This window comes from Saccopteryx bilineata, chromosome 1 (assembly GCF_036850765.1).
Source record: "Saccopteryx bilineata isolate mSacBil1 chromosome 1, mSacBil1_pri_phased_curated, whole genome shotgun sequence".
Classification (NCBI taxonomy): Eukaryota; Metazoa; Chordata; class Mammalia; order Chiroptera; family Emballonuridae; genus Saccopteryx; species Saccopteryx bilineata.
The window spans coordinates 20,920,358-20,946,196 of NC_089490.1; the positions used below are offsets into that span (position 1 = coordinate 20,920,358).

General features: G+C 53.4%; 1 protein-coding gene across 2 annotated transcripts; it reads left to right on the forward strand.

The window, feature by feature from the left end:
* Window positions 1-2,373: 2,373 nt before the first annotated feature.
* ABCC10 (ATP binding cassette subfamily C member 10) lies at window positions 2,374-25,827 on the forward strand. Of its 2 annotated transcripts, XM_066251003.1 has the most exons (23): window positions 2,377-2,424; window positions 5,607-5,746; window positions 5,986-6,156; window positions 8,756-9,974; window positions 11,312-11,539; window positions 12,294-12,450; window positions 12,901-13,010; window positions 14,893-14,972; window positions 15,611-15,782; window positions 16,911-17,009; window positions 17,427-17,616; window positions 18,301-18,378; window positions 18,532-18,723; window positions 19,125-19,278; window positions 19,476-19,665; window positions 21,739-22,082; window positions 22,420-22,589; window positions 23,044-23,204; window positions 23,524-23,777; window positions 24,691-24,836; window positions 24,917-25,014; window positions 25,239-25,351; window positions 25,589-25,827. In XM_066251003.1, exons 3-23 carry the CDS (start codon window positions 5,996-5,998, stop codon window positions 25,740-25,742), a joined length of 4,470 nt encoding a protein of 1,489 aa, XP_066107100.1. In that variant the 5' UTR covers window positions 2,377-2,424; window positions 5,607-5,746; window positions 5,986-5,995; the 3' UTR covers window positions 25,743-25,827. The 2 variants fall into 2 exon arrangements, with proteins under 2 accessions (XP_066107109.1, XP_066107100.1); XM_066251012.1 differs by lacking the exons at window positions 24,917-25,014; window positions 25,239-25,351; window positions 25,589-25,827 and adding an exon at window positions 24,003-24,173 and having other exon boundaries at window positions 2,374-2,424; window positions 23,524-23,671; window positions 24,691-24,753.
* The last annotated feature ends 12 nt before the right edge of the window (window positions 25,828-25,839 follow it).

Consider the following 25,839-nt stretch of genomic DNA (forward strand, 5'->3'; position numbering starts at 1 on the left):
ATGGCGACGCCCCGGAGGGGCAGAGCATCGCCCCCTGGTGGGCAGAGCGTCGCCCCATGGTGGGCGTGCCGGGTGGATCCCGGTCGGGCGCATGCGGGAGTCTGTCTGACTGTCTCTCCCTGTTTCCAGCTTCAGAAAAATGAAAAAAAAAAACAAAACAAACAAACAAAAAAAAAACTCAGCGGTCACCGGCTTGAGGGTGGGCTCATCAGCTTGAGCACTGGGTTGCCGGCTTGAGCATGGGATCATAGACGAGACCCCCTGGTCACTGGCTTGAGTCCAAAGGTCGCTGACTTGAAGCCCAAGGTCACTGGCTTGAGCAAGGGGTGACTAGCTCAGCTGGAGCCCCCAGGTGAAGGCATGTATGAGAAAGTAATCAATGAACAACTGAAGTGCTGCAACTACAAGCTGATGCTTCTCATCTCTCTTCATTCCTGTCTGTCTGTCTCCCTGTCTCTGTCTTGCTCTCTCTCTTGCAAAAAAAGAAATATATTGTATTTCTTATACACTTGTAACAAACAATCCAGAAATGAAAGTTTTAAAAAATTAGGATAAGTGAAATAGGCCAATTATAAACTGACAGAGATTGTATGATTCCACTTTTTAAAAAATTTTCTGAATATCACATTTTATTGATTGCCAGATACAGTTCCACACAGTAGACCTCACCCTGACCCCTACCCCTTCTCTCTAAGAGTTTATAGAACAGTGTAAGTGCTCCATGTTTACAAGTCAATAAAAACCAAGACAGATTTTAATAATCCCTTTTCTGCCATCTAAGGAAATCCTTTCTGTCCTCTGCCTCTGAGGAGCTAAGACTAGTAGTCATGGACTAGTCTAGGCTCATAGACTAGTCAAATTCACCAAGACAGAAAGCAGAATGGTGGATACTGGGGCTGGAGAGAGGGAGAATGAAGATTTAGTATTTAATGGGTATCAAGTTTCAGTATGGGAAGATGGAAAAAGTACAGTAGATGAACAGTGGTGATGGCTGGTCAATAACTTGAATGCATTTAATACCACTGAACTGTATGTTTAAAAAATTTTAGTGGCAGCCTGACCTGTGGTGGCGCAGTGGATAAAGCGTCGACCTGGAAATGCTGAGGTCGCCGGTTCGAAACCCTGGGCTTGCCTAGTCAAGGTGCATATGGGAGTTGATGCTTCCAGCTCCTCCCTACCTTCTATCTCTGTCTCTCTCTCTTCTCTCTCTCCCTTTCTCTCTCTTCTCTAAAATGAATTAAAAATAATTAAAAAAAATTTTAGTGGCAAATTTTATTTAAGCATATTTTACAACAATAAAGGAAGGAAGGAAGTACTGATACAGGTTACGACTTGGATGTACCTTGAAAACATTAGGCTAAGTAAAAGAAGCCCATCACAAAAGTTCACATGTTATATGATTCCATTCACATGCAAGTCTAAAATAGGGAACTCTATAGAGACAGTCAGTAGATTAGGGCTGGGTGTCAGGGTGATTGGGAATAAAAGTCTGAGAGCTAAAGGTTACAGGATTTATTTTTGAGGCGATGAGAGTGTTATAAAGTTGACTGTAGCGATGACTGAACATATCTGTGAATATACTACAAACCATTGAATTGTATACTTTATGTGAATGTTTTCTCTCAGTAAAGCTATTTTTCAAAAGAGGAATGGTCTACTGGTACATGCTACAACATGGATGAACCTCTAAAACAGGGGTCCCCAAACTACGGACCGCGGGCCACATGTGGCCCTCTGAGGCCATTTATCCGGTTCCCGTCGCACTTCTGGAAGGGGTACCTCTTCCATTGGTGGTCAGTGAGAGGAGCATTGTTCCCATTGAAATACTGGTTAGTTTGTTGATTTAAATTTACTTGTTCTTTGTTTTAAATATTGTATCTGTTCCCGTTTTGTTTTTTTACTTTATAATAAGATATGTGCAGTGTGCACAAGGATTTGTTCATAGTTTTTTTTTTTATAGTCTTGCCCTCCAACGGTCTGAGGGACAGTGAACTGGCCCCCTGTGTAAAAAGTTTGGGGACCCCTGCTCTAAAACATTAAGCTAATTGAAAGAAGGCAGATGCAAAAGCCATATACTGTATGGTTCCATTTATATGAAAAGTCATCTTTGGGGGAAAAAAAATGACAGGTTGTCTGGGCAGACCTAGTTCCTATTCCCTTCCCAGCCTTAAGATTAGTTCCACTCCGAGAGGCCTTCAAACAACAACCTAGCAGGGAGCTGAAGAAACACGTGGGTGTGGCAGGGCCCTTGTCCAGATTCAGCCCGGGCCACACTTGCCCTTTGCCCTCCAGCAGATCACCTTGCTGATAACCATGGAGCAAAGTGTAGACAGAAAGGAGGAAAGAAGCCAAGAGGAGACCTGGGGAGACAGGACCTACTGCCTTGGATAGTCACCGTCTGAGAGGTACCTTCATTCCTCAGAGGTACCGCTACTGCCCTCCCTTTTCTCCCATCCCTTCCCCCTTCCTAGGCATTCAGCTGAATCTGCCCACGCCCACTCCCACCGTCTCTGTGAGTGCCTGATCATTCAAGCTCAGTTCACATCAACTTGAGTGCGATCAGTCTGAAGTCAGTTTTCAAAGTGATAGAATCTTCCTTTGGCAGTCCAGGTTTTGGAGAATTTGGCCAGCCTTCTGTTAGGTCACCAAAGGAGGGATGCACAAAGCTTGATGATGAGTTTTAAAAGAAATTTATTTGTGCATCTGTGAACAGATGAGCCGAGACCTTTGTGGCATCAGCTCCGAGAGGATGAAAAGCGTTATCTATACAGGACTGAGTTCGGCTGTGTATCTTGCTGCACGGAGAAACTTCTGTTACCTGTGTCGGTTGAACAATGGAAAGGTCAAACAATGAAGAGGGTGGTGATTAATGGCCAAGCAACAAAATGTTCAGTCAGTGAAGGGGGGATGACTAGTTGGCAGAATGTCTGAGGGTCAGGCAGAGGTAAGGCTTCAGTCAAGATTGCTCAGGTGGAGAGCTATGGGAACTTCCTGGTGCGGGGTCCCCTAAAGTGTAACCTGGCTATTTGAGGCTTTTGGGAAGGAGCCCTGGACCCAAACCTAACTCCTTTTACTCTATGGATTGTGAATTATCTAGTGACCAATGATTTCCTCTTCTTCCCTCCTAGTTGTTACTCCACTTACCAATAATTCCCCAAACTGGAAGAAAAGAGATTAACTTGTACCTCTGGCCTTATTTTTTAGAAACCATGTGTAAAATTTCTCTAGGAAACTAGGTAAAACTAGGGGCCAAATGATATCGAATGAGAGAATTATTTGTTTCCAGTTGATAGGGGAAACTCAAAACTTAAAATTTTAGCTCGAGTAATGGTGGCTTTGATTATGGTCAGTGGGCTTAATGGTTAGTACAGGTAGAGGCTTTGTGCCAGGAGCTGGAATGTTTGGGAGGGCCTGCATGACTTCACAAGATCTGTGAGTAGCCCCAAGAATCTGTAAGAGACTCACTTTTGTTCCCCCAGGTGTCTGAAAATAAAGCCTTTGTGCTTTAAGGACTAATCCACTACCCCCCCCTCCCAACTATGATTCAATTAACTTTGACTATGATCTGATTAACTCTCCCTTGAGATTCCAAAACCCATACCCATCTCTTCCTCTTTTAAAAAGGTTGGCGAAGGATGAGCTGGCTTTGGGTACATGACCCCTGTCTTTTCCAGCCATATGAATAAAGCACCCTGTTGGGCAAACAAGTGTGTAAACTGTGATAATGTTTGCTCACTTTGTTAAAAAGGGCACTGCCCACGTGAATGGCTGCTGCCCAGGTATGTGATCTATGAAACTGCTAATTGCCTTCCTGCTTGGGAAGGGGCTTTGTTATGCTAATGTATGCTGGAGGAGGGGTTTTGGGGCCAAGAAAAGTTTGTGAGGAAGGAGGAGGAAGAAGGAGAAGAGAAAGAAGCAGCCAAGATGTCAGGGTGCTGAAGGAGAAGCCAGTTTGTGCAGAGATGAGAAGGAAGAACATGTGCAGATGGGAAACCAGAGGTGATTTAGATTAGTGGGGGCCTTTGATTCTAGGAAAAACCAGAAAAGATTCTCCTGGTTGTGGAACCGGAGAATGTGTGAGTGGGCTTTGGTGCCCTGTGTGTATTTTACTCACCGGCCAGTTGCGAGGCTAGAATAAAGGAATGGCTCACCAGTTTTTGGTTCCGTTGTTCCTTTACCATCTGTCCGGATCTAATGGGAACCTGCACTTGCATGGCTGCGACGATGGCCGTGACTACTGGCCCTACACACCCATAAAAGATTCAATCCCTGTCTTTGCTTATTTGGCTGGAATGGTGACAGGTAGCACAAACTCCGATATTTCCGGTTTCAAAATGGTCTTTCCTCTTCTATGTTCTGAAAAATTGCAGATTAGTTGGTTGTTTGTGACAGAAAAAATCCTATTGGTTGTGTGTGACTCCTTTGCCACATTCCTTCTCAATAACTGGGACACTTGGCTGTTGAGAAAATGAGGGAACCATATGTTGTACCACCTCCTTCAGATAGTCAGTGGGAATGTTACAGGCACAGGTCCATGTGTCCAATGCTTCAAAACAGGTCAATATTTAAGACATTGTAGTTTAAAGTAAGGAAAGATTTGTTGATTGAGAAGGCGCCAACCGAGAAGGAAGAACTAATCCTCAAACCTATTTTAAGAGACCTCAAAATTCAGGAGCCTTCTATATCAAGAGAAGGAAGGATGGGTGAGGCAAGAGGGATTCAAGGAAAAGCTGGAAATTTCTAAATCTCTTTGTTCTTGGCAGGTCTGTTGACCTAGGCTGATCTGCATCCCATTCTGGAGACTCATAGATGTTTGATAAGTCGTTATTTTGTGCATATTTCCCACTTCTTTGGGAAAAGCACCCTCAGGCAAGGGGCTGCTCCTGCTGAAACTCAAGCTTCAAGCAGAATTCCTTTAGTTAATTAGTATATGGATAGCAGGAGCTCTTAGCCACAACACCATCAGTGAGAGGAAGCATTTCACCCCGTTACACTTGCACCGCTGCTTCCCTAAGATTTATTGTGGAACTAGTCTAAGCAAAGCACTTGCTCTAAGTACTTTAATTACTGAACTTTCTCAACAGCTCTTTGGTATTAGTATCATCACCTCCTTTGTACAGATAAAGTAATCTAGGTTCAACAAGTTTAGATAACTTCCCTGAGGCCATGCTGCCTTGGAGTAAGGAAAGAAACGGTTTAAGTGTCCCTAAATGGCATTATTCGTCCGTGTAGCACACGTGTTTGGCTTCCCAGTTCTGTGAACTTTAAGTTCAATACACGTATACCTGCTAGTAAACAGTAGACAGATGGGACAGAGCACTCTACGTGAGAATGTATGCATGACGTTGCATTACAGCCGAGATCTGTCCGCACGCAAGAGAGGCAGCAGCAGAAGGTGGATGGGTATGCATACAGTACAAGGGTGCCCGGGCCACGGCGCGCCTGAGTGGACAGGCCTCCCGAAGCCCAGAGCCGTGAGCACAAGCGCAAAAGCTCTGGGAATGGGAGGGAGAGCCGCGCCTGAGAAGTCATCCCGCCTCTAGGGGGTGTCAAGCGAGTGTGGCCTGCTCCCCAGCCCAGCAAGGGCGCTCTTTCCCCTCCACCAGCGCTCGGAACCTCGGGATCCGGTGAAGAACAGTTCTTCAGGTTACAGGTTCCGGATCTCCGAGGTCGCGCCCGTAGATGACCAGTGCAGGAGTCCGCCAGCTCTAGGCAGCCAAACCACCTACCTCTCTGCACCCTTGAGGTAACCCGAGAATGGGTCTGGCTTCAGGGAGGATGCAAGGGGAGGTTCCGGTTCGAGGGCGGAGCTGGAGATCGGAAGCCGGCTGGGACACGCTGTCAGAGCCGGCTGTCAGCGTCCCAGCTGCCCTACTGCCCCTGCTCCCGGGTGCGGGTCCCTGCCTGGCCCTCGCCCTTGGGGACGCCGATTCCCCGCTCCCTGGGAGGAGCCTTCTCTCTCTCCACCCTTGGCTTTCCCCGCAGGTGAAGCCCCATGGAGCAGCTCCTGGCCCAGCTGTGTGGCACCAGCGCGTCGCAGCCGCTTCCGGTGTGGGAGGGGGACACCACGGGCCACTGCTTCACCCAGCTGGCGCTCAACGCCCTGCCCCACGCGCTCCTCGCCGTGCTCAGTGCCTGCTATTGGGGAACCCCTAGGTGGGTAGAGATGGGGTGCACACACATCTGTGCGTACATGCCTGCAGACCTCTCCCCAAACCCACATCTGCGCAACAGTATAACCAGAACAGTGAGGTCTCTGGAGAAGGGCAAAAGTAGAATAAAACATGGGTGTCACCACTTTGCAGCAGTGTGGCTGTTTTGGAGCAAGTTACTTATCTTTGCTGGCCTCTTAACATTGTTGGAAGTTTTAAATCAGATAATGCATTTAAGTATGTCTATAGTGCCATGTCTGGCACATTTTTAAAGACTCCGTGCGGGGTAGAAATCATCACTTTTGTAGATTTTCAGGCATTCAAACACAAATGTCATGGATTAGAGGCAAAATTGAGTGAACAACGATTTTAGTCAAAAAAGATAACTTGCATTGAAATTGTAGGACCAGTTTCTCATCACTTCCATGTATGAAACCATGGTGTTCCCAGGCTAAGAAAAGCACGTGGACCCACCTGGAGAAGAAGCAGTAGGTAGAAGAGCAAAATCCAAACCGTAACCCTACCTGGATTTGGGGCTCTAAGATGCAAGTGCTAAACTCGCCTTGGTTTCGTACTTGGTTGCTGTATGGCTAGATATGGCCAAGTTAGTCTCACTCTGGCTACTGACAAGGCAGGAGGGAAATGTAGTCTCTGCCTTGGGAGTCCTTAGCTTGATGGCATGTGTCCCTATCCAAGATGATTAGAGGACTGATGAATCCCTCCCTTGGGTAGGAGAAGCTTTGGGCTGGGAGGAATCCTATTTTATCTCTTACACAGAACGAGACAAAAGAAACAGTAAGGTGAGTTAGCATAGACATCCACAACCTGCTCAGAGGAGTATCTGTTAACAACTGATACAGTCCTTTGGGAACTCACAGTGTAACAAAAAGGCAAAAAAGAATATAATGTAATCAAGAGAAATTGTGTTTATCTCACTTCACTCATGAGTCTTCTGGGCATTGTTGAAAAGGGTTAGGTGGTGCAGTGGATAAAGCGTCAACCTGGAAATGCTGAGGTCGCCGGTTCGAAACCCTGCGCTTGCCTGGTCAAGGCACATATGGGAGTTGATGCTTCCAGCTCCTCCCCCCTGTCTCTCTCTCTCCTCTCTCTCTGTCTCTCTCTCTCCCTCTCTCTCTCCTCTCTAAATTGAATAAATAAAATTAAAAAAAAAAAAAAAAGAAAAAGAAAAGAAAAGGGTTAGAGAGATCCAGAATCTCAAACGGGAAAGGACTTCAGAGGGCTTTGGGTCCGGCGTCTTCACTGCTCATTGTACTGATAAGGAAAATGGATGCATAGAGAGAAAGAGGCTTGCCCAAGGTCATGAGACTGGTTGATGGCCAACTTGGGGCCAGAGTACCAGCTCCAAAGGCCCTTTCTTCCACCTCCATATCTTAAGAAATAGAATTAATAAAGGATGACTTTTATTCTAATATAAACCCCTCCATCAGCTGGCCTTTTTAAGAGAAACCTGAAGCATTTTAATCTACAATTAAACTTTTTTCAGTAACCAACCCTTGCTAACAAAAGTAATAACAGGTTCAGCCCTCTTTGTGAACTTTCAAGTCATTCTAACATTCACTGCTGCAGGCATATTTTCCTATGCTTGATTTTTAATGCAGACAGATCACCCTTTTGTTTATTAAAAACATGTTTTGCATGCTAGGAAGATAATAGACAAAACTGGAAAGAGGTTTTTCTTCAGCTACAGGCATCACAGGAATGATCCACACCACCTCCTACGACCACCGGACAGACTAAGAGGAGAATATTCTTAGGCTTTATAACCTTTTAGGCTATAAGAGTGTAAAAGGTGCATGTCGGTCAAGTTTTTATTTATCTAAGAGTGCTTTAGGTGAATTTAAGTCTGTCTTTAGGTAGATATATCTGTGGACATGAATACTTATCCTGAAGTGGTTATCAGTATGAAAACGGAATTCTTTTTCTAATTCGTGTAAAACCTTAACTCAAAACTGTTGGCCCTGGCCGGTTGGCTCAGGGGTAGAGCGTCGGCCTGGCGTGTGGAAGTCCCGGGTTCGATTCCCGGCCAGGGCACACAGGAGAAGCGCCCATTTGCTTCTCCACCCCTCCCCCTCTCCTTCCTCTCTGTCTCTCTCTTCCCCTCCTGCAGCCGAGGCTCCATTGGAGCAAAGATGGCCCGGGTGCTGGGGATGGCTCCTTGGCCTCTGCCCCAGGCGCTAGAGTGGCTCTGGTCGCGACAGAGCGACGCCCTGGAGGGGCAAAGCATCGCCCCCTGGTGGGTAGAGCGCACCCCCCCCCCAGTCGGCGCATGTGGGAGTCTGTCTGACTGTCTCTCCCCGTTTCTAGCTTCAGAAAAAAAAAAAAAAAAAAAAAAAAAAAACTGTTCATTTCAATGGTGCAAGAATGGTCAGAAATGGTGTGGGTAGATTAGAAAATGGATTTGGTTAGTCCTGTAAGACTTCCTAGGAGGAAAGCCCCTAGGTTCAGGGTACAGTGGGGTAGGAATAGGTGTGCAGGGCAGGAAAGGGCATTAATTCCTTCTGGGTAGTTGAGTTATTGGAGGTATGTCTGGCCCTGAGTCAGCCATGATGGGCATCCTTTTCTGTTTTCCCCCTTGTCCCCAGGAGTCCAGATTACAACCTACCCTGCAGTCCCGGCTGGCGCCTGCGACTCACAGCCTCCTTGTTGCTCTCCATCTTTCCACTGTTAGACCTCCTTCCAGTTGCTTTGCAACCAGGGGCAGGCCCAGGGCCCACAGGGCTAGAGGTGCTGGCAGGGGGCGTGGCAGCTGTGGCCTGGACCAGCCACAGTGTCGCTTTGTGGGTGTTGGCTCGTTCCCCTCACGGTCACTCCCAGGGGCCCTTGGCCTTGGCTCTGGCTGCCTTCCTGCCAGCCCCAGCCCTAGTGCTGACGCTGCTCTGGCACTGCCAGCGAGGCACACTTCTGCCCCCACTTCTCCCAGGGCCTCTCTCCCGCCTATGTCTTCTCATCCTGCAGCTGGCGGCACTCTTCGCCTACGGCCTGGGCTGGGCAGTCCCTGGGGGGCGGCGGGAACCCTGGGCACGGGAGCCCCTCCTGCCTGAGAGACAGGAACCTGAGATAGCTGAAGATGGGGAGAGCTGGCTGTCACGTTTCTCCTATGCCTGGCTGACACCCCTGCTGGCCCGTGGGGCCCGTGGAGAGCTCCGGCAGCCCCAGGACATTTGCCGCCTTCCCCACAGGCTGCACCCAGCCTACCTGGCCCGTGTCTTCCAGGCACACTGGCAGGAGGGGGCCCAGCTGTGGAGGGCCCTGTATGGGGCCTTTGGGCGGCGCTACTTGGCACTTGGACTGTTGAAGCTGGTGGGGACCATGCTAGGATTCTCAGGGCCTCTGCTGCTGTCCCTACTGGTGGGCTTCCTTGAGGAGGGGCAGGAGCCACTGAGCAATGGCCTGCTCTATGCCTTGGGGCTAGCTGGTGGGGCTGTGCTGGGCGCTGTGCTGCAGAATCAGTATGGGTATGAGATACGGAAGGTGACCCTTCAGGCACGGGGGGCCGTGCTCAACATCCTGTACCGAAAGGTTTTACATCTGGGTCCCAGACGCCCTCCTGCTGGGGAGGCCTTGAATCTGCTAGGCACTGACTCTGAGCGGTTGCTTAACTTTGCTGGGAGCTTCCATGAAGCCTGGGGCCTGCCCCTGCAGCTGGCGGTCACCCTCTACTTGCTGCACCACCAGGTGGGTGTGGCCTTCGTGGGTGGTCTGATCTTGGCCTTGCTGCTGGTACCTGTTAACAAAGTGATTGCCACCCGTATCATGGCCAGCAACCAGGAGATGCTACAGCATAAGGACGTGCGGGTTAAGGTAAGGGGCTGCTTGAGATCCCCCAGCAATCCAGAGACCCCCGCCCAGCATTCTGGCCCCTAGGTTCTCCCATGCACAGTGCCTGAGGGAGCAGCTGTGATCTAGAAGTTAAAAGCTCAGGCTGGAGAAAGATGTGGGTTCACATCCTAACTTTACTACTTACTGGTTTAACCACCCCAGACAAGTCATTTAACCTCTTCAGACTTCCATTTCCTCAACTGTAAAATGAGGATAATAGTTTGCCTCATAGGGTTGTTGTGTGGATCCTAGGAGGTAGTGCTTGGTGTGGGGCCAGTCACAAAGTAAGCCCTAAATAAGTGTGGCTCATTGGTAATATAATATTCGTTCATGCAGCCCTAAGCAGCAACTCTAGGAGGTAGGAAATAATCTGTCTGAGACCAGCTGAGTTTTTAATGATAGAGACCAAACCCAACTCCTACCTCATCTAGGGCACAAACCGTCCTACAGCTGCATGTGGAGAAGCCTAGGCCAGGGGGACCCCAGCTGCCTCTTGGAGGTGGGCAGCAGGAAAGGGAGTAGGTCACTCTCCCACCTGGGCCATCCTTAGGTGTTGAGCATCTGGCTGAGTCAGTTCTGGGTTCTGCAGTGAATGTGGCTACCTTTACAGAGGGGATGGCCGCCCTGGGGGTCCCTCCAGCAGAGCTGTCAGTATCACTGGACTAGCTCAGAGTGCTAATAGGGATGGTGCTGTCCCTGATAGCTGGTGATAGCGTGAGGCCTCTTCTACCTATGACAGATGGTCTCCAGGGCCATCTTGGAAGGCTCCCAGTGCCTGCCTGGCTTGCAGGCTGAGGTTGTACAAACGTTAGGATCCCGAGTTCCTCTGGCCCTTGCCCGTTTTGCCTGAGCCTCTTGTCTGACCCCGGGCGGTGATGTGGCCTCCTACACCTGTATTCTCCTAGGGAATCATTCCCATATCACCCAACCCATGGGCCAGGCTGCTGACCAGCCCCCAATGCCCTTATCTTCCGGCTTTGGGAAGTAGCCTTCATCTAATGGAACAAATGCTTTTATCCCAGTATAGTAACCCTTTGCACTTTCCACCACTTCATCTCTTAGGGTGGCAGGGGCTCCAACTCTGACCTGTCCCCAGCTGGAGCATATAGAGCAGAAGTAAAAGACCGGGAGGGGAAGCAACCAGGGCTGAAGGGGGGTTGAGGGCAGGACTTGCAGAAAGAGCCGAGGGGAGGGAGAAAACCAGCGCCAGGACGCACAGAGGATCTGGCATCCTCCACCAGGAGCCCGGGGAGGACTAAGCAGAGAAGACACATGAGCAGTGTCCCCACTTGACACTGCCTTCTTGTCTCCGTCCTTAGCTCATGACAGAGGTGCTGAGTGGCATTCGGGTCATCAAGTTCTTCAGGTGGGAGCAGGCTCTGGGGGCCCGAGTAGAGGCCTGCCGGGCTCAAGAGCTAGGGCGACTCCGGGTCATTAAATACCTGGACGCAGCCTGTGTGTACCTGTGGGCTGCCCTGCCGATTGTCATCTCCATCGTCATCTTCATCACCTATGTCCTCATGGGGCACCAGCTCACTGCCACCAAGGTAAGGACTGAGAGAGGGGGCGGGAGGATGGCTGTAGGGAAGCATGAGAGGGAGGCAGCAGCAAGAAGACTGCAGTGAAGCTCTGGCCATAACTCGGTTGGTTAGAGCATCGTCCTGATACACAAGGGGTGTGGGTTCAATTCCCGGTCAGGGCACATACAGAAACAGACCGATGTTTCTGTCTGTCCCTTTTCCTCTCTTTCTAAAATCAATTAAAAAAAACAAAAATAAACTGCAGTGGAGTGGGGAGGTGAGCTCAGGCCAGTGGTGCTGGCTGGGAATGAGGGGGGAGGGTCCTGGCGGCTTTCCTTTCCCAATCAAGGGTAAATTCTCTGAAGGGACCTTTTTCTGGGACCTCGGATATGCAACCCTCCTTCTGTGAAGGAATTCCTTTTTCACCTCTTCCTTTCATTCCAACTTCTGGTCAGGCCCAAGCTCCGTGTTAGGTCCCCTTATTCTCATTCTGATGACCTCGGAGAAAACCCATGATGCAGTGCTGCTTATGCCCAGGGCCAGAGGGTTACTACTAGAAATCCCTAGAAGGCCTGCGAATGGGCTAGGCCTGTGTGCTTAAGGCACAACCTGGATCCCTGGAGGAACAGCTGGGATTTCTAGGATGCTTGGAGTGGCCACCAGTTGTCCAACCAACCCCTCAGCTCTGCTGCTGCCCCGTTCTTCCCTCCACAGACCTGCCCACAGGGGCCTTCAGATGTTTCAACCTCCCCGTCTCTCCCCCTACCCCCAACCCACTTAGGTATTCACGGCCCTGGCACTGGTACGCATGCTCATTTTTCCTCTCAACAACTTCCCTTGGGTGATCAATGGCCTCCTGGAGGCCAAAGTGTCTTTGGACCGGATCCAGCGTTTCCTCGACTTTCCTAACCACAACCCCAAGGCCTACTACAGCCAAGGTAATGGGAAGCTAGAAGGGAGAGGCAACGGTAGCCCCCTGGACACTGTACGTAAATGCTACCAAGAGGAGCCAGAATCCAGGTAGAGCAGGTGGCCATTTCCTCGGGAAGAGTCCTGAAGGTTAAGACTGAGGCTGAGGCTGAGGCTGAGCCTGACCTGTGGTGGCGCAGTGGATAAAGCGTCAACCTGGAAACGCTGAGGTCGCCGGTTCAAAACCCTGGGCTTGCCTGGTCAATATGGGAGTTGATGCTTTCTGCTCCTCCCCCTACTCTCTCTCTCTCTCTCTCTCATGAATAAATAGAATCTTAAAAAAGAAAGAAAGAAAGAAGACTGAGGCTGAATTAGCCCTGGCCCAGTAGATATGGAACAAGCAAGCTAATGACATGCCCCTCCTGAGCAGGTAGCTGGTGGATTAGAAGGCCAAGCTGAGTGGCTTCTTCCCTGTCCAGATCCCCCCACAGAGCCATCTGAAGTTTTGGAGCTGCATGAAGCCCTGTTCTCTTGGGACCCAGTTGGAACCAGCCAGGAGACCTTCATCAGTCACCTTGAAGTGAAGAAGGTGCGTTGGTCAAACACTTAGGAGAGCCCCCAGACTAGTAAGGAAGATGGGGACTCAGTGACATACACAAAAGGATGGAGCCAATCGTAGCTGGATGGCCTGTAGCTCTAATTCCTGAGGGAAGGATAAGAGGGGTTTGGGTGAGCAGGCTCTAGTCGAGGAACAGCTGCCACCTCATCTCTGAATGTCATTCCTCCATACACAGCTTTTACAGTCGTCCCCTCTCTCCATGGTCTTCAGACAGCTCGCGCCCACCTAGTCCAGACCAGCAAGTGTGTCGTCTCCTGGACCCTCCGTGTCCCCTAGAGGCTTCCCAGTTCAGAGCAGGCAGACCCCAGAGCTTACCCGGCATCCTCCCCAGGCTGTGAACCCAGAAGAGGCCCAGCAGCCTCCTCTGAAAAGGATTTTGCAAATGGGATAAATAATTCTCTCTTTAGCCCGGTGAAAGGAATCATACCTTGTGGTTCACACCACTGGCATAATTCTCAAAGAAGTACTGTACTTGAAGGGACATTCCTGGCAGAACAGTGACGCCTGTTCACCCAGTCCTGGCAGTTCACCCCAGTCCTGAGTTTCTGCTCTCTCCTGATCCCCGTCCGACCCTTTGCCCCGCATCTCAACCCAGTCAGTGCTCTGCGGCGCCTGAGCCATTTCCACCACATTTGGCTCACATTTCTGGCTTGGGCTGTATGTTTTGTTTTTCCTCTTAGTTCAGGCAAGGTAAGGCTGGGATTCTTTCAAAGGAATTTTACTAATGTGTCAGTTGGGCTTTTTTGGCCCTAAGTCATAGAAACCCACTGGAGCTAGCTTAAGCAAACAAGAATGTAGAAGAAGGATACAGAGATGAATTGCAGACCCACAAGCACGCACGCAGCCTGCTCTCACTAGTAGCCCAGAGCCAGGCCTCGACTTGCAGAGAGCTCTTTCCTTCTGGTTGCTTTTCTCTCTGTACTTGCCTTGTTTTTTCTCTCCCTCCGGACCCACTATCCACTGAGCAGAGTATGTGACTGCAGAGAGCCCTCCCACTCACTGCGGCAGCCAGAAGAGGGCGCCCTCTCAAGGGAGGGTCTCAGATTGGCCTTGCGCCCACTCATAGGTCAGCCTGGGCTGGCTGGGTGGGTACATCACAGATAGAGCTCCTGGGAGTTCTACTTGTTTCTAGAAAAGGATATTTCTTTTTTCTTTTTGTACAGGGAGATAGCTCCATGAATGTGTTCCAACTGAGAAATAAAGGGAATGCAGAATATTTTAAACAGCAAATCACAGAAATGAGCACTTCTGAAAACACTGCTTTTCCTTTCTTTTTTTTAGAAATTAAATTTAAGGGGGTGACATTGATCAATAAGAGTACATAGTTTTAGGCCTGACTTGTGGTGGCGCAGTGGATAAAGCGTCGACCTGGAACGCTGAGGTCGCCGGTTCGAAACCCTGGGCTTGCCCAGTCATGGCACATATGGGAGTTGATGCTTCTTGTTCCTCCCCCCCCTCCTTCTCTAAAATGAATAAATAAAATCTTTTAAAAAAAAAGATATATATATATATATAAAAGAGTACATAGTTTTCAGGGGAACATTTCTATAGCATTTGGACTGTTGATGGAAAACACTGCTTTTTGCCCTGAGATAGCAGGTGTCTATCTAGCCACAGGCAGACGTAGCCAGCCAGCATCCAGGCTCCAGAAGCCCGGAGTCCTTTCCTCCCTTCTCCACCGTCTGGGATGCCCACCTCAGAGCTTGCCTGGGAAGTTCATGGGCAGTTTTCCTCGTGGCGAGTTCTTTCCCTACAGACTAACTAGGGCCTAGGGAGAAGCCTCCCTAGGATGATTGGCAGCCCAGGGCCTCAGAAGGGAGACCTGACACTTACTTGGGTGGATTTTTTGCAGGGAACCCTGGTGGGCATCGTGGGGAAAGTGGGCTGCGGGAAGAGCTCACTGCTGGCCGCTATTGCTGGGGAGCTCCACAGGTAAGCAACCCCCAGCGTCCCCACCCTTAGCTCTGCCCTTCAGCAAACACTTACCTAGCTCCTGCTATGTGGTGGACACCTTTCTTAGGGGCCAGAGATGCCAAGATGAAGAGGACATGGTCCCTTTCTTGGAAGAGTTTTCAGTCTGGAAAGGGGCAGACAGTCAAGAAAGTGAGTTATCATAATCATCACACCAGAATGTTATAAATGCTACAATAGTGAGTGATGGAATACATGGACACATCCAACATCAGCTGCTCTTTGAGACAATGTGGTTGTGCAGGGAAGGGACCCAGAGAAGAGCTGAGGTGTGAGGGAAGGCTTTCTTCTTTTATGGTGAAGTGTGTAAGTCCAGGGTAGTGACCACACCCTCTTCCGAGCTTCTGAGCGTGTGTAGATACGACAGCTGTGTGGCATCGGTCAAGGAGCAGTTTCTTCCCTTCCCTGTCCAGAATGAGCCTCCAGCCTCATTTAGGACCGCCCCACCTCCATGGCTGCCAATCCAGAGGGCCAGGTGGCGTGAAGGGGGCCCCCGTGTAGGAGATAGCAGTTTGGAAAGGCGTCTTGGCGGCAGGGGCTGGGCGTGGAGAGACTCAGTCTGGAGCCATCCCCCACGCAGCTGGCCCGGCTCTCTGCAGGCTGCATGGACGCGTGGCAGTGTGTGGGCTGTCCAAAGGCTTTGGCCTGGCCACCCAGGAACCCTGGATCCAGTTTGCCACCATCCGAGACAACATTCTCTTTGGGAAGACATTTGACGCCCAGCTGTACAAGGAAGTGCTAGAGGCCTGCGCCCTCAATGATGACCTCAGTGTGAGTGACTGGCCCTGAAACCTCTTGGCCACCTGCTTCCTGTCCCTGACATTTCAAGTCATCATGTAGCTAGGACTGGCCATCGGGGTTTGGTCCTCCCAGGGTGTCCGCTGCTCAGTCCCTTGTTCTGCGTAGAACCCAGAGGGGTGGTGATTACAGTGTTCCACACAGCAGCTGGGGGACCAGAAGTCTTCGGGGCCAGGGAAGTGTTCCAGATGAGGCTTAGCTCCACGCAGGTCTGGTTCTTATTCAAGAGGCCCTCCCTTACCTCCCGTTGGGAAGCCTGGGGAGCATCAAGGTTACCCTAGGGAAGCCTGGAGAACCTTTTAGGTCCTCCACATCCAAAGAACTAAGTTGAGGGAGGATGCGACTCCACGTACCTCCCGTGACTTCCCCACCTAACCCCAGTATCCCTGCAGGAATGTCATCACCATGACCCTGTCCAGCCTAAATGTGGTACTTCACTGAAAGAGGACCTTTGACTTTGACCATAGGGCATCCTGTGTCCATTTATTACTTGTTTCTATATCAAGCATTTCCCAAATGTCCACCAGGAACTGTTCTAGGCACTGAAAAAAGAGATGAATAGCAAAGCTTTTTCCTCTGGGGACTTACCACCATCTGGTGGAGCACAGGCGCTTCCTCGAGTATAGGAACCCCCTAGTGAAGGAGGTCGCTCCTGAGACCACAGGAGGGCTCAAGTTATATTCTTCCTTTGAAAAGCCTGTGCAAGCTTTCACATTGAGTTTGCCCATCATCATCCTTGCCTGTTCAAAAGGCAGGGCAGTGTGATGGAGTGGTTAAGAATCTGTGTTCATGTCTTGCCCCTTACTAGCTGTGGACCAGCTTTGGGCAAGGTGGTGACTCTCTGGTCTCATCTGTGAAAAGAACATAATGCCATCTTCATAAAGTTGCCCTGGGGATTAGAGGGGATGATGCCTGTAAAGTGCTAAGCACATAGTAAATGTTCAATAAACGCCAGTTGTTATTGGGATTATGGCTTATGCCCCGGAGATTCCAAACCAGTGTTTTCAAGCTCCCTGACTCACTTCTATGCAAGGGGATAGGAAACGGGGTAGGAAGTATTGGGGAGCTCACTGACCAACAGTGATGGGCCTGTCCCCTCAGATCCTTCCTGCTGGAGACCAGACAGAGGTGGGGGAGAAGGGTGTGACCCTCAGTGGGGGACAGCGGGCCCGGATTGCCCTTGCTCGTGCTGTCTACCAGGTAAGTTAAAGTGGGGGAGTCCAGAGCCTTGGGGCTTAGCTGGAGAGCATGGGATGGGGGTATGGGCATCAGCACCTGATTTTCCCCTTCCCCTCCATGCTCCTGAGTTGTTGGTCCCCTGGCCATCCCATCCCCCTTTTTCAGGTTCAAGGTAGAACTGAAGGACCTTTAAAAACTATTACGTGGCTTGAGGTACTGGGACCCAACAAGACTGAGCACTGGCCCTGGGCCACTTGCCTTGTTTGACTAGAGGGAAGTCTACCTTAAGTCTCACCTCCTCCTCTACTGCTGTAGTACTGCACTCAGAGTTCCTTTGAACCATCTTCTCTGACTCCTTAGGAGAGGTCCTAGGAGAGGTCTGGGTTCTGGCCAGAGGACCTGGGACTTGGTGTCCATGGTGCCCCCACCGCTCTCTAGGAAAAGGAGCTCTATCTCCTCGATGACCCTCTGGCTGCTGTGGATGCAGACGTGGCCAACCACCTGCTGCACAGGTGCATCCTGGGAATGCTGAGCCACACCACGCGGCTGCTCTGCACGCACCGCACCGAGTACCTGGAGAAGGCTGACCTGGTGCTGCTGCTCGAGGCGGGGCGCCTGGTCCAGGCTGGTAAGTGGCTGCCAGGGCAGGAGCCTGGCCAGAGAGGGAGCCATCTACCCGGGGGAGAAGGGGCAGATGGATTGTCAAGTACAGCCTCTGCCAGCCCTCCGTGATGGCCTGGGCCCAGCCCTCCTTCTGTGTAACGGGAACCCCTGGCCTGCCACACAGAACTGATGTGAGGGGTGCCGAGCAGGAGGGAAAGGAACACGCCGGCCAAATGCCAGCGGATTTGGGACTTGGGACTCTGTGACCGGGTGCGTTGGGAACTTAGAGGCCCAGGATCTCTGAGAGCAGTCTGATGTCTTTGGAGAAGAGAAAGCAGTTTTAAAACAGTCTTTAGAACAGCATTTTCCAGACGGGCATGACCATTTGCAAGTTCACTGGGAGAGAAACAGAAGGGGGTGAGGCCCCAGCACAGTGTCAGGAGCTCTGTGAGGTGTGAGGACGAAGCTCGGCTGTGCTCACGGGTGCTCTGACTCTTCCGGGGGCGGACATTTTCTCTCTGTGCTGGTTGGACTCCAGGCACAGAGAAATGGACTTGATGGTTCTGCCAAGAGTCTGAGGGTCCAGGGCAGAGCCATGCCAGGGTGGGTCCAAAGAGAATGGGGGGTGGGGTGGGCTGGCATACATATTTAGAAAAGCTTAGTATATTCCCCGAACAGCCCCCTCCTGATCTCCCCTGCTGCCTTCCAGGGCCTCCCTCTGAGATCCTGCCATTGGTACAAGCCGTCCCCAAAGTCTGGGCTGAGAATGGACAGGAGTCTGACTCAGGTATGGCCCCAGGATGAGAGGGGTAGCTTGCTTCTCATGACGACGCTGTAGAGATATGTTTTCTATATAGAGCTTGCTTGGCCTTCTGAAACGCTGAGGTTTTCAGCTCTCATCCTGCAAGCTGAGTTCCCCTGACCTCCCTAATCCTCCCAGCTGCAGCCCAGTCAGGATGGAACCCAGAGAAAGCAGAGGGGCCGGAGGTGGAGGAGAGCACGTCAGGCCGCCTGCTGCAGGACGAAAGCAAGAAGGAGGGCGCCGTGGCCTTCCACGTGTACCGAGCGTACTGGAGGGCCGTCAGCCCGGGCCTGGCCCTGGCCATCCTCTTCTCGCTGCTCCTCATGCAAGGTAGAACTAAACCCCGGGGCCCCTTATCCCACCCACAGCCCTATCTGCCAGGTCCCCTTCACCTTGTACTAACCCTTACAAAGCCCAGAGATTCACCAGGCACGGACGACAGGCAGCTGGGACAATAGGCCTGCCCCAATTTTTAGCTCCAGAGGACCAGACGGATGTATTCTGTAGCCATCCTCTGATCTGCCCCATTCTGCAAATTTGAGATCCAGCTCTCCCCAGGCCTGTGGGGTGGTAGACCCCGAAACGAAGCGCACACCAGTGGGGACGTGGACAGAGGCAGGACGGGGAGGGCCAGCGGGGTGACGGCGGCTGGAGACTAGAGTCAGGGGCAGAGGATCAGAAGAGAAGAGGCGAGTCTCTCTTGCCGCTTTCCCTTTCCCATCCCCACGCAGCCACGAGGAACGCGGCTGACTGGTGGCTGTCCTACTGGGTCTCGCAGCTGAAGGCGGCCAGGAATAGCTCCCAGGAGGTGCCAGCTCCCACCAGCCCGGACTCCGCCGGGCCCCTGTCCGCTCAGCTGCTTCTCTTCTCCCCCCAGAGCTTCTAGTGAGTGGCCGGGGCCGGGAGCAGGCCTGGTGCTGGCAGGGCGGCTGCCAGGCAGGGGATGAGAGGTGGGGGCGCTGGTGTTCCAGGGGCGGTGTCTCCGAGAATGGGGCGGAGTGCCGTGGGGAAGGGCAGAGGGGAAGGAATCCCCGAGAGTGGCCCTACTTTTGGTCACCCACAGCCTCCTCCCCACCACCCAGTACCTCAGTGTTCCTACTGCCCGGAGCTGCCCCCAACGGCTCCTCAGACGTCCGTTTCTACCTCACCGTGTATGCTGCCATTGCTGGGGTCAACTCCCTCTGCACACTTCTCCGGGCAGTGCTCTTCGCAGCGGGCACCCTCCGCGCAGCCGCCACCCTGCATCGCCGCCTGCTGGGTCGGGTCCTTATGGTAAGGGGATGAGAGGGTGGGGGTGGCATCGGGGGCTTCACAGAGGGCCTCAGCCTAGCTCCTAGTCCCCAGGAGAAGAAAGCCCCTCACAGATGAGTGTGGCAACTGACAGTGTGCGACCTGGAAAGGCCTAGAGCAAGGAGGCTGCCTGGCTTCAAACTCGGTGACTTTACCCCACAGCTCTCCCCTCTGTGACTTGGGAAGAAGATAATCGTCCTCAGAGTCACTTCCATTGGGGCTTCAAGTGCAGAGGGCTGAGCTAACTGCCCCTTAGCTCACCTGAAGTCCCTAGTGTGTTTTCCGTATTTATCCTTCCCTTGTTCTGCATGGCCTATCTCCATTTCCCCTCCTTTCCTTAAAAAGCAACCATTCTGAGTGTGTGTAATATGTATCTTTTTGTCTTTTTGCAAAATGCCTGTGTTTTGCATTCATGTATTTTTATAAATGAAATTTCGTTTCTTACCATTTTTACTTCAGGCTGTTTTTAAGATCCAGCCTGGTTGCTATGCGTATGTCTATCTATTCTAGTCTGTTGCTTACCCGTAGATTTAGTATGAGGATTAAATTAATCAGTATATGGAAAGTGCTTAGGCTAGTGCCTGGCACGTACTAAGTGCTCAGTTGGCAATGATTATTAATGTTGTTGTTGTTACAAAGCCCTTTCTTGTCTATTATCTTATTTGGGCCTCATAACCCTGTGAGGTAGGTATTCTTATCCCCATTTTACAGATGAGGCTCTGAGAGTGTAAGTGACCTGGGCATGGCCATTTCCCTGCAGAACCAGGCCGTGAACCCAGCACTGTGTGGGTCTTTCCATTGCCCGTCAGGGAGCAGCTGCCCACTTGGGAGCCAAGGAGGGACGTCCTCAGGCTGCGAAGGAATCCATTTCTTATAAACTGCCATTAGGAGGAGCTTCAGAAAGTCCCGGGGCCTAATCTCCTGCCTTAAGATAGGACTGTCCCCAAGGAAAGGCCAAGAGTTGGGGTCGGGGAAGGTGGAGAAAGGGCAAGGCAGCTATCTTTGAGACTGTACCTCCCAACAGCCATCAGATACCTGGCAGTCACTGAGCACTGGCTGCACGCCAGGCAGACTGCGCTGAGCACCTGACTGCCATATACATATATGGCCTTTAATCCTGTAATAGTCCTGTAAGGTGTGGTTCCATTATTAGTCCCATTTCTTTTTCCTGAAGTCTGAAGTGAGAAGCAGGGAGGCAGAGAGACTCCCACATGCGCCCCACTGGGATCCACCCGGCAACCCACTAGGGAGCGATGCTCTGCCTGTCTGGGCCATTGCTCTGTTGCAACCGGACCCATTCTAGCACCTGAGGCAGAGGCCATGGAGCCATCCTCAGCACCTGGGCCAACTTTGCTCCAGTGGAGCCTTGGCTGTAAGAGGGGAAGAGAGAGAGAGAGAGAGAGAGAGAGAGAGAGATGAGAGGGGGAGGGGTAGAGAAACAGATGGGTGCTTCTCCTGTGTGCCCTGGCTGGGAATCAAACCCAGGACATCCACATGGGCTAATGCTCTACCACTGAGCCAACTGGCCAAGGCAGTCCCATTTTTGACATGAAGAACAAGAGCCTTTAAGAGTTTGAGCCTCTTGCCTGGGGTTGTGCACCTACTAAGCAGCACGTTGGAATCCCACTAGCCATCTAACTCCAGAGCCTGAGCACTTGACCATGAGACAGTACTGAGCACCGCTGCCCTCACCACGCTGTCTAGCTCCGGGCAATCATGATGTTCCTCCTGACATCCAGCTGAATTTCCCTCACCGGCCTGAAGTGCCTGTATTCCGGAGAGGGGCGTAGGCTTGTCTAGCACAGAGGCAGGAATGGCCGGCTTGGCCTCTTAGGTTTACCACTGGCCAGAGGGACAGTCTCTATCTTTTCTACCCTGGGATCATCTTCCTCCGGGCCGCACCTGTTCCTCCTCTCTGCTCCCAAACTCTGGGGATACTTGAGTCTCTTCCTATTGTCTTCCTTGGGCCTTTCTCCGCACCCCACCTCCCCCAGGCTTGCCCCAACCCCTGTTCTGCCAGGCTGTGCCCCTGCCCAGCCAAACCCTTTTCCCCAGGCACCAGTGACCTTCTTCGACTCCACGCCTACGGGCCGGGTGCTAAACCGCTTCTCCTCGGATGTGGCCTGTGCGGATGACAGCTTGCCCTTCATCCTCAACATCCTCCTGGCCAACACGGCAGGCCTGCTGGGCCTCCTGTCCGTGCTGGGCTCTGGCCTGCCCTGGCTGCTGCTGCTGCTGCCGCCTCTGGGCGCTATCTACTACCGCGTGCAGCGCCGGTACAGGGCCTCCTCGCGGGAGCTGCGGCGTCTGGGCAGCCTCACCCTGTCACCACTCTACACCCACCTGGCCGACACCCTGGCTGGCCTCCCTGTGCTCCGGGCCACCGGGGCCACTGGCAGGTGTGTGGTGTTTGCCTTCCCAAGCCAGAGCCAGGCGGCTGAGGTGCTGGGCTGGGGGGCAGAGGGTCCCTTAAGAACAATGGCATGGAGGGGGGGCTTCAGGTCCCCTGGGAAGGGCAGGGTGGGCGAAGGCACTAAGGGGTAGAGGAAAGAAGCAGGAAGAAGGGATGGTGAGGCAGAGCAGACCCCCTGCGGAAGAGCACACTGGGCTCTCCATACCTGAGGTGGGGTTCTGTGAGTATGTAGATCAGCTCCAAGAAGGAGGTGTCCTGTGGGGGAGTCTGGGCACGTCCTTGCCTCAGTGGCGTGGCCCCGCCTCCCTCCCGGTCTCCCCCAGGTTTGAGGAGGAGAACCAGAGGCTCCTGGAGCTCAACCAGAGGTGCCAGTTTGCTTCTAGCGCCATGATGCAGTGGTTGGACATCCGGCTGCAGCTCATGGGGGCCGCCGTCGTCAGCGCCGTCGCGGCTGTGGCGCTGGTGCAGCACCAGCGGGGCCTCGCCGACCCAGGTACCGCCCGGACCCTCACTCTCACCTTGGCAGCATGCGATTCCTCCCCGCCCCTGCCCCCCGGGTTCCCTGTGAGCATGTGTTACAGTTCTCCTGTCCCCCGTTGTAGAGTTGAGGAAACTGAGTCTCAAGAAGTGACTTGCCCAGGTGATGGTGGATCTGGTCTCAGAACCAGTCTTCTGCTCCCTGCCCCTTCTCTTCCCCACTCCCACCCCCAGCAGCCCGCCAGCCCCCCCCCACCCCGGTCGTCCCTCACAGCCGCCCCAGACCCACTCCACTGCCTTGCTGGCCTCCGGTGGGCCTGGTCTGGTGCTGGCATCTTCTTGCTTCTCTGCTGGCCTCCTGTAAATGCCCGCAGTCCACAGCTTGAGATTCTCCCACCCCGCCTCGCTCCTCCCCACACGTGCCCCCGGGTCCAAGCCTCCCCTAGTGGCCGCTGTTCCTCTCCTGCCAGGACTGGTGGGCCTGTCACTGACCTATGCCCTGTCTCTGACGATTCTGCTCTCGGGGCTGGTGAGCAGCTTCACGCAGACGGAGGCCATGCTGGTGAGCGTCGAGCGGCTGGAGGAGTACTCCTGTGACCTGCCGCAGGAGCCCCAGGACCCGCCGGGGCGGGTGAGCCTGCATCTCTGCCTGGGCCTGGGTGCGGGGGCCCTGAGGACCCTCCCAGTGGTCCTGGTCACCCTCAAGTTCCTTTCCTTTCACTCCTTGCCACTTTCTCAGCTCCTCGAATGTGCCCGCGTGACCTCCCCTCTCTTCACCGGGCCCCTCACCTTCGTGTCCGTTCTCCTCTCTCCTTCACTCACCCTCATGTCCCCTCCTTCCCTCTCACGCCATCCGTTTCTCATTATCCCCCCTCCTTGCACTTACCAAGCCCCCCGTCTTCTCCCCGCCTCCCCCGTCTCCCCCGTCTCCTGCCCACGAACCCCACCAGCGAGGCCCTGGCTGGCTGACCCAGGGGAGCGTGGAGTTCCAGGACGTGGTGCTGGTGTACCGGCCGGGGCTGCCCAACGCCCTGGATGGGGTGACCTTCCGCGTGCAGCCTGGAGAGAAGCTGGGCATCGTGGGCCGCACGGGCTCCGGCAAGTCTTCCCTGTTGTTGGTGCTCTTCCGGCTGCTGGAGCCCAGTTCGGGGAGGGTGCTCCTGGACGGCGTGGACACCAGCCAGCTGGGGCTGGCCGAGCTCAGGTCTGGGGGAGCGGAGAGCGGAGAGCCAGACTCGGGCCCTCAGAGGAAGGCCCAGCCAGGAAGGCGTTACACAGACTCAGGGCCGACTGGCGAGGAGACAGATGGGACAAGCAGGCGAGGATAGCGAGCTCCCACTGCTCAGGTCCAGGGTGATAGCTATGGTCTCGAGGTCATTAATCTGACCCAGGCCCACCTTTCCAGCTTCGTCTCTCTTGTACTTCCCAGTGTACACCCTGCACTCAGATCCCCGGTCACTGCATCCTGAATCAGAGCCTCCCGGCGCTGTGCCCGAGACACCCACGTCCCCAGCCCTCGGGCCGGCTCGAGACCCAGGCCCGTCGCCCCTGGCCGTAAGAGGCCACGTCTAGGGCTAAACATCTCCCCCTGCACGCCCAGGTTAGCCTAGTATCATTTTCTCTTGAGTTCCATGACGTGGGTACAGCCCATTACTGATCCCAGGTCCTAGCCCAGCCGTCTCTGTTTTAACTTGTGGTGGCTTTATGTCATAGCGCCCCCAGCTGGCTCCTCAGGTCCCAACTCCAGGCCCTCCAACCCTGATGCATCCCCTCCCTGCCACGCGAACTCTCTGCCTATTCCTCGCCACTCCTGCTGTCCCAGTGACTGCTGGAGTCGGTGCCACACTGGTCACCCGCTCTAGTTCTCTGTTCTGTAGCTCAGTGAGATGTGAGCTTCTGAAGGACAGAGTGCAGACCTCTAGTTCCTCTGGTATTCCTCCTGGCACCAGCACAGCTCCGGGAGCCCGGCTGACCCGCTGGGGGCCCAGTGAGGGCTAGGGCCAGGGCTCCCCCCAGGCTTCCCTGAGGCACGTAGATCAGTAGCTGAAACCTATGCTGGGGGCAGAGGTGACATCTCCAGCCTAGACTCCACGTCTGGTCCCCTCCTTGTCCCCCAGATCGCAACTGGCTGTCATCCCCCAGGAGCCCTTCTTGTTCAGTGGGACTGTCCGGGACAACCTGGACCCTCGGGGCCTGTATGAGGACAGAGCCCTGTGGCAGGCTCTGGAGCAGTGCCACCTGAGCCAGGTGACCGAGTCCATAGGTGAGTACCGGCTGGAAGAGCAGGAAGCAGGGAGGCGCGGGAGAGGCGGGGACCGGGGGCGAAGATGCTCTGCCTTGCAGGCGGTCTGGACGGCGAGCTGGGCGATGGGGGCCGGAGCTTATCCCTGGGGCAGAGGCAGCTGCTGTGTCTGGCCAGGGCTCTCCTCACAGATGCCAAGGTAAGGTGAGAGGAGGAGACATTCGAGAGGACCGGGAAGAAGGCAGGGGCATGTGAGGGGTGAGGAAGGGAGTTAGGGAGAAGTCTCAGGGGGACCAAGTTGGTTTTCCTTTTAGAGTGGGAGGCTGGGCTGGGCCCAGCCCAAAGGTGGGGGCCGGTGCTTGGGCAGGAGCCAAGACTAACCCTTTCCTCTGCCTCCCTGCCCATCCCCTCCACACGCTCCAGATCCTGTGCATTGATGAGGCCACAGCGAGTGTGGACCAGAAGACAGACCAGCTGCTCCAGCAGACCATCTGCAAACGCTTCGCCAACAAGACGGTGCTGACCATTGCCCACAGGTATGCAAACGTCCAGTGTGGGACCCCGATCAGGGGCTATGGTGTCAGGGACCCCAGGGGGTCTGGGCCCTAGAGAATCCAAATTCCCATGAACCCCAGCTCCCCCCCGCAGAGCCAGGGGTAAACCCTGTGGGCAAAACTGTGCTGTTCAGGGGAGGAGGGGAGGGAACACTGATCAGCTTTCGGCTTTAGGGTGCTGCCCTCTGTTCCCCCCACTGATCACCTGCTCTCACACAGGCTCAACACCATCCTGAACTCTGATCGGGTGCTGGTGCTGCACGCGGGGAGGGTTGTGGAGCTGGACTCCCCCGCCGCCCTGCACAGCCAGCCCCACTCTCTGTTCCAGCAGCTGCTGCAGAGCAGCCCGCAGGGAGCCTGCTCCTCCTCCTGAGGACCTCAGCAGGGCTCCCCTCCAAGGCCTCCCCTCGGGCCTCCCCTCTGCTGGTGTTTGTTTACATTCTCCTTCCTGGCTCTACCTCTCCGGCACT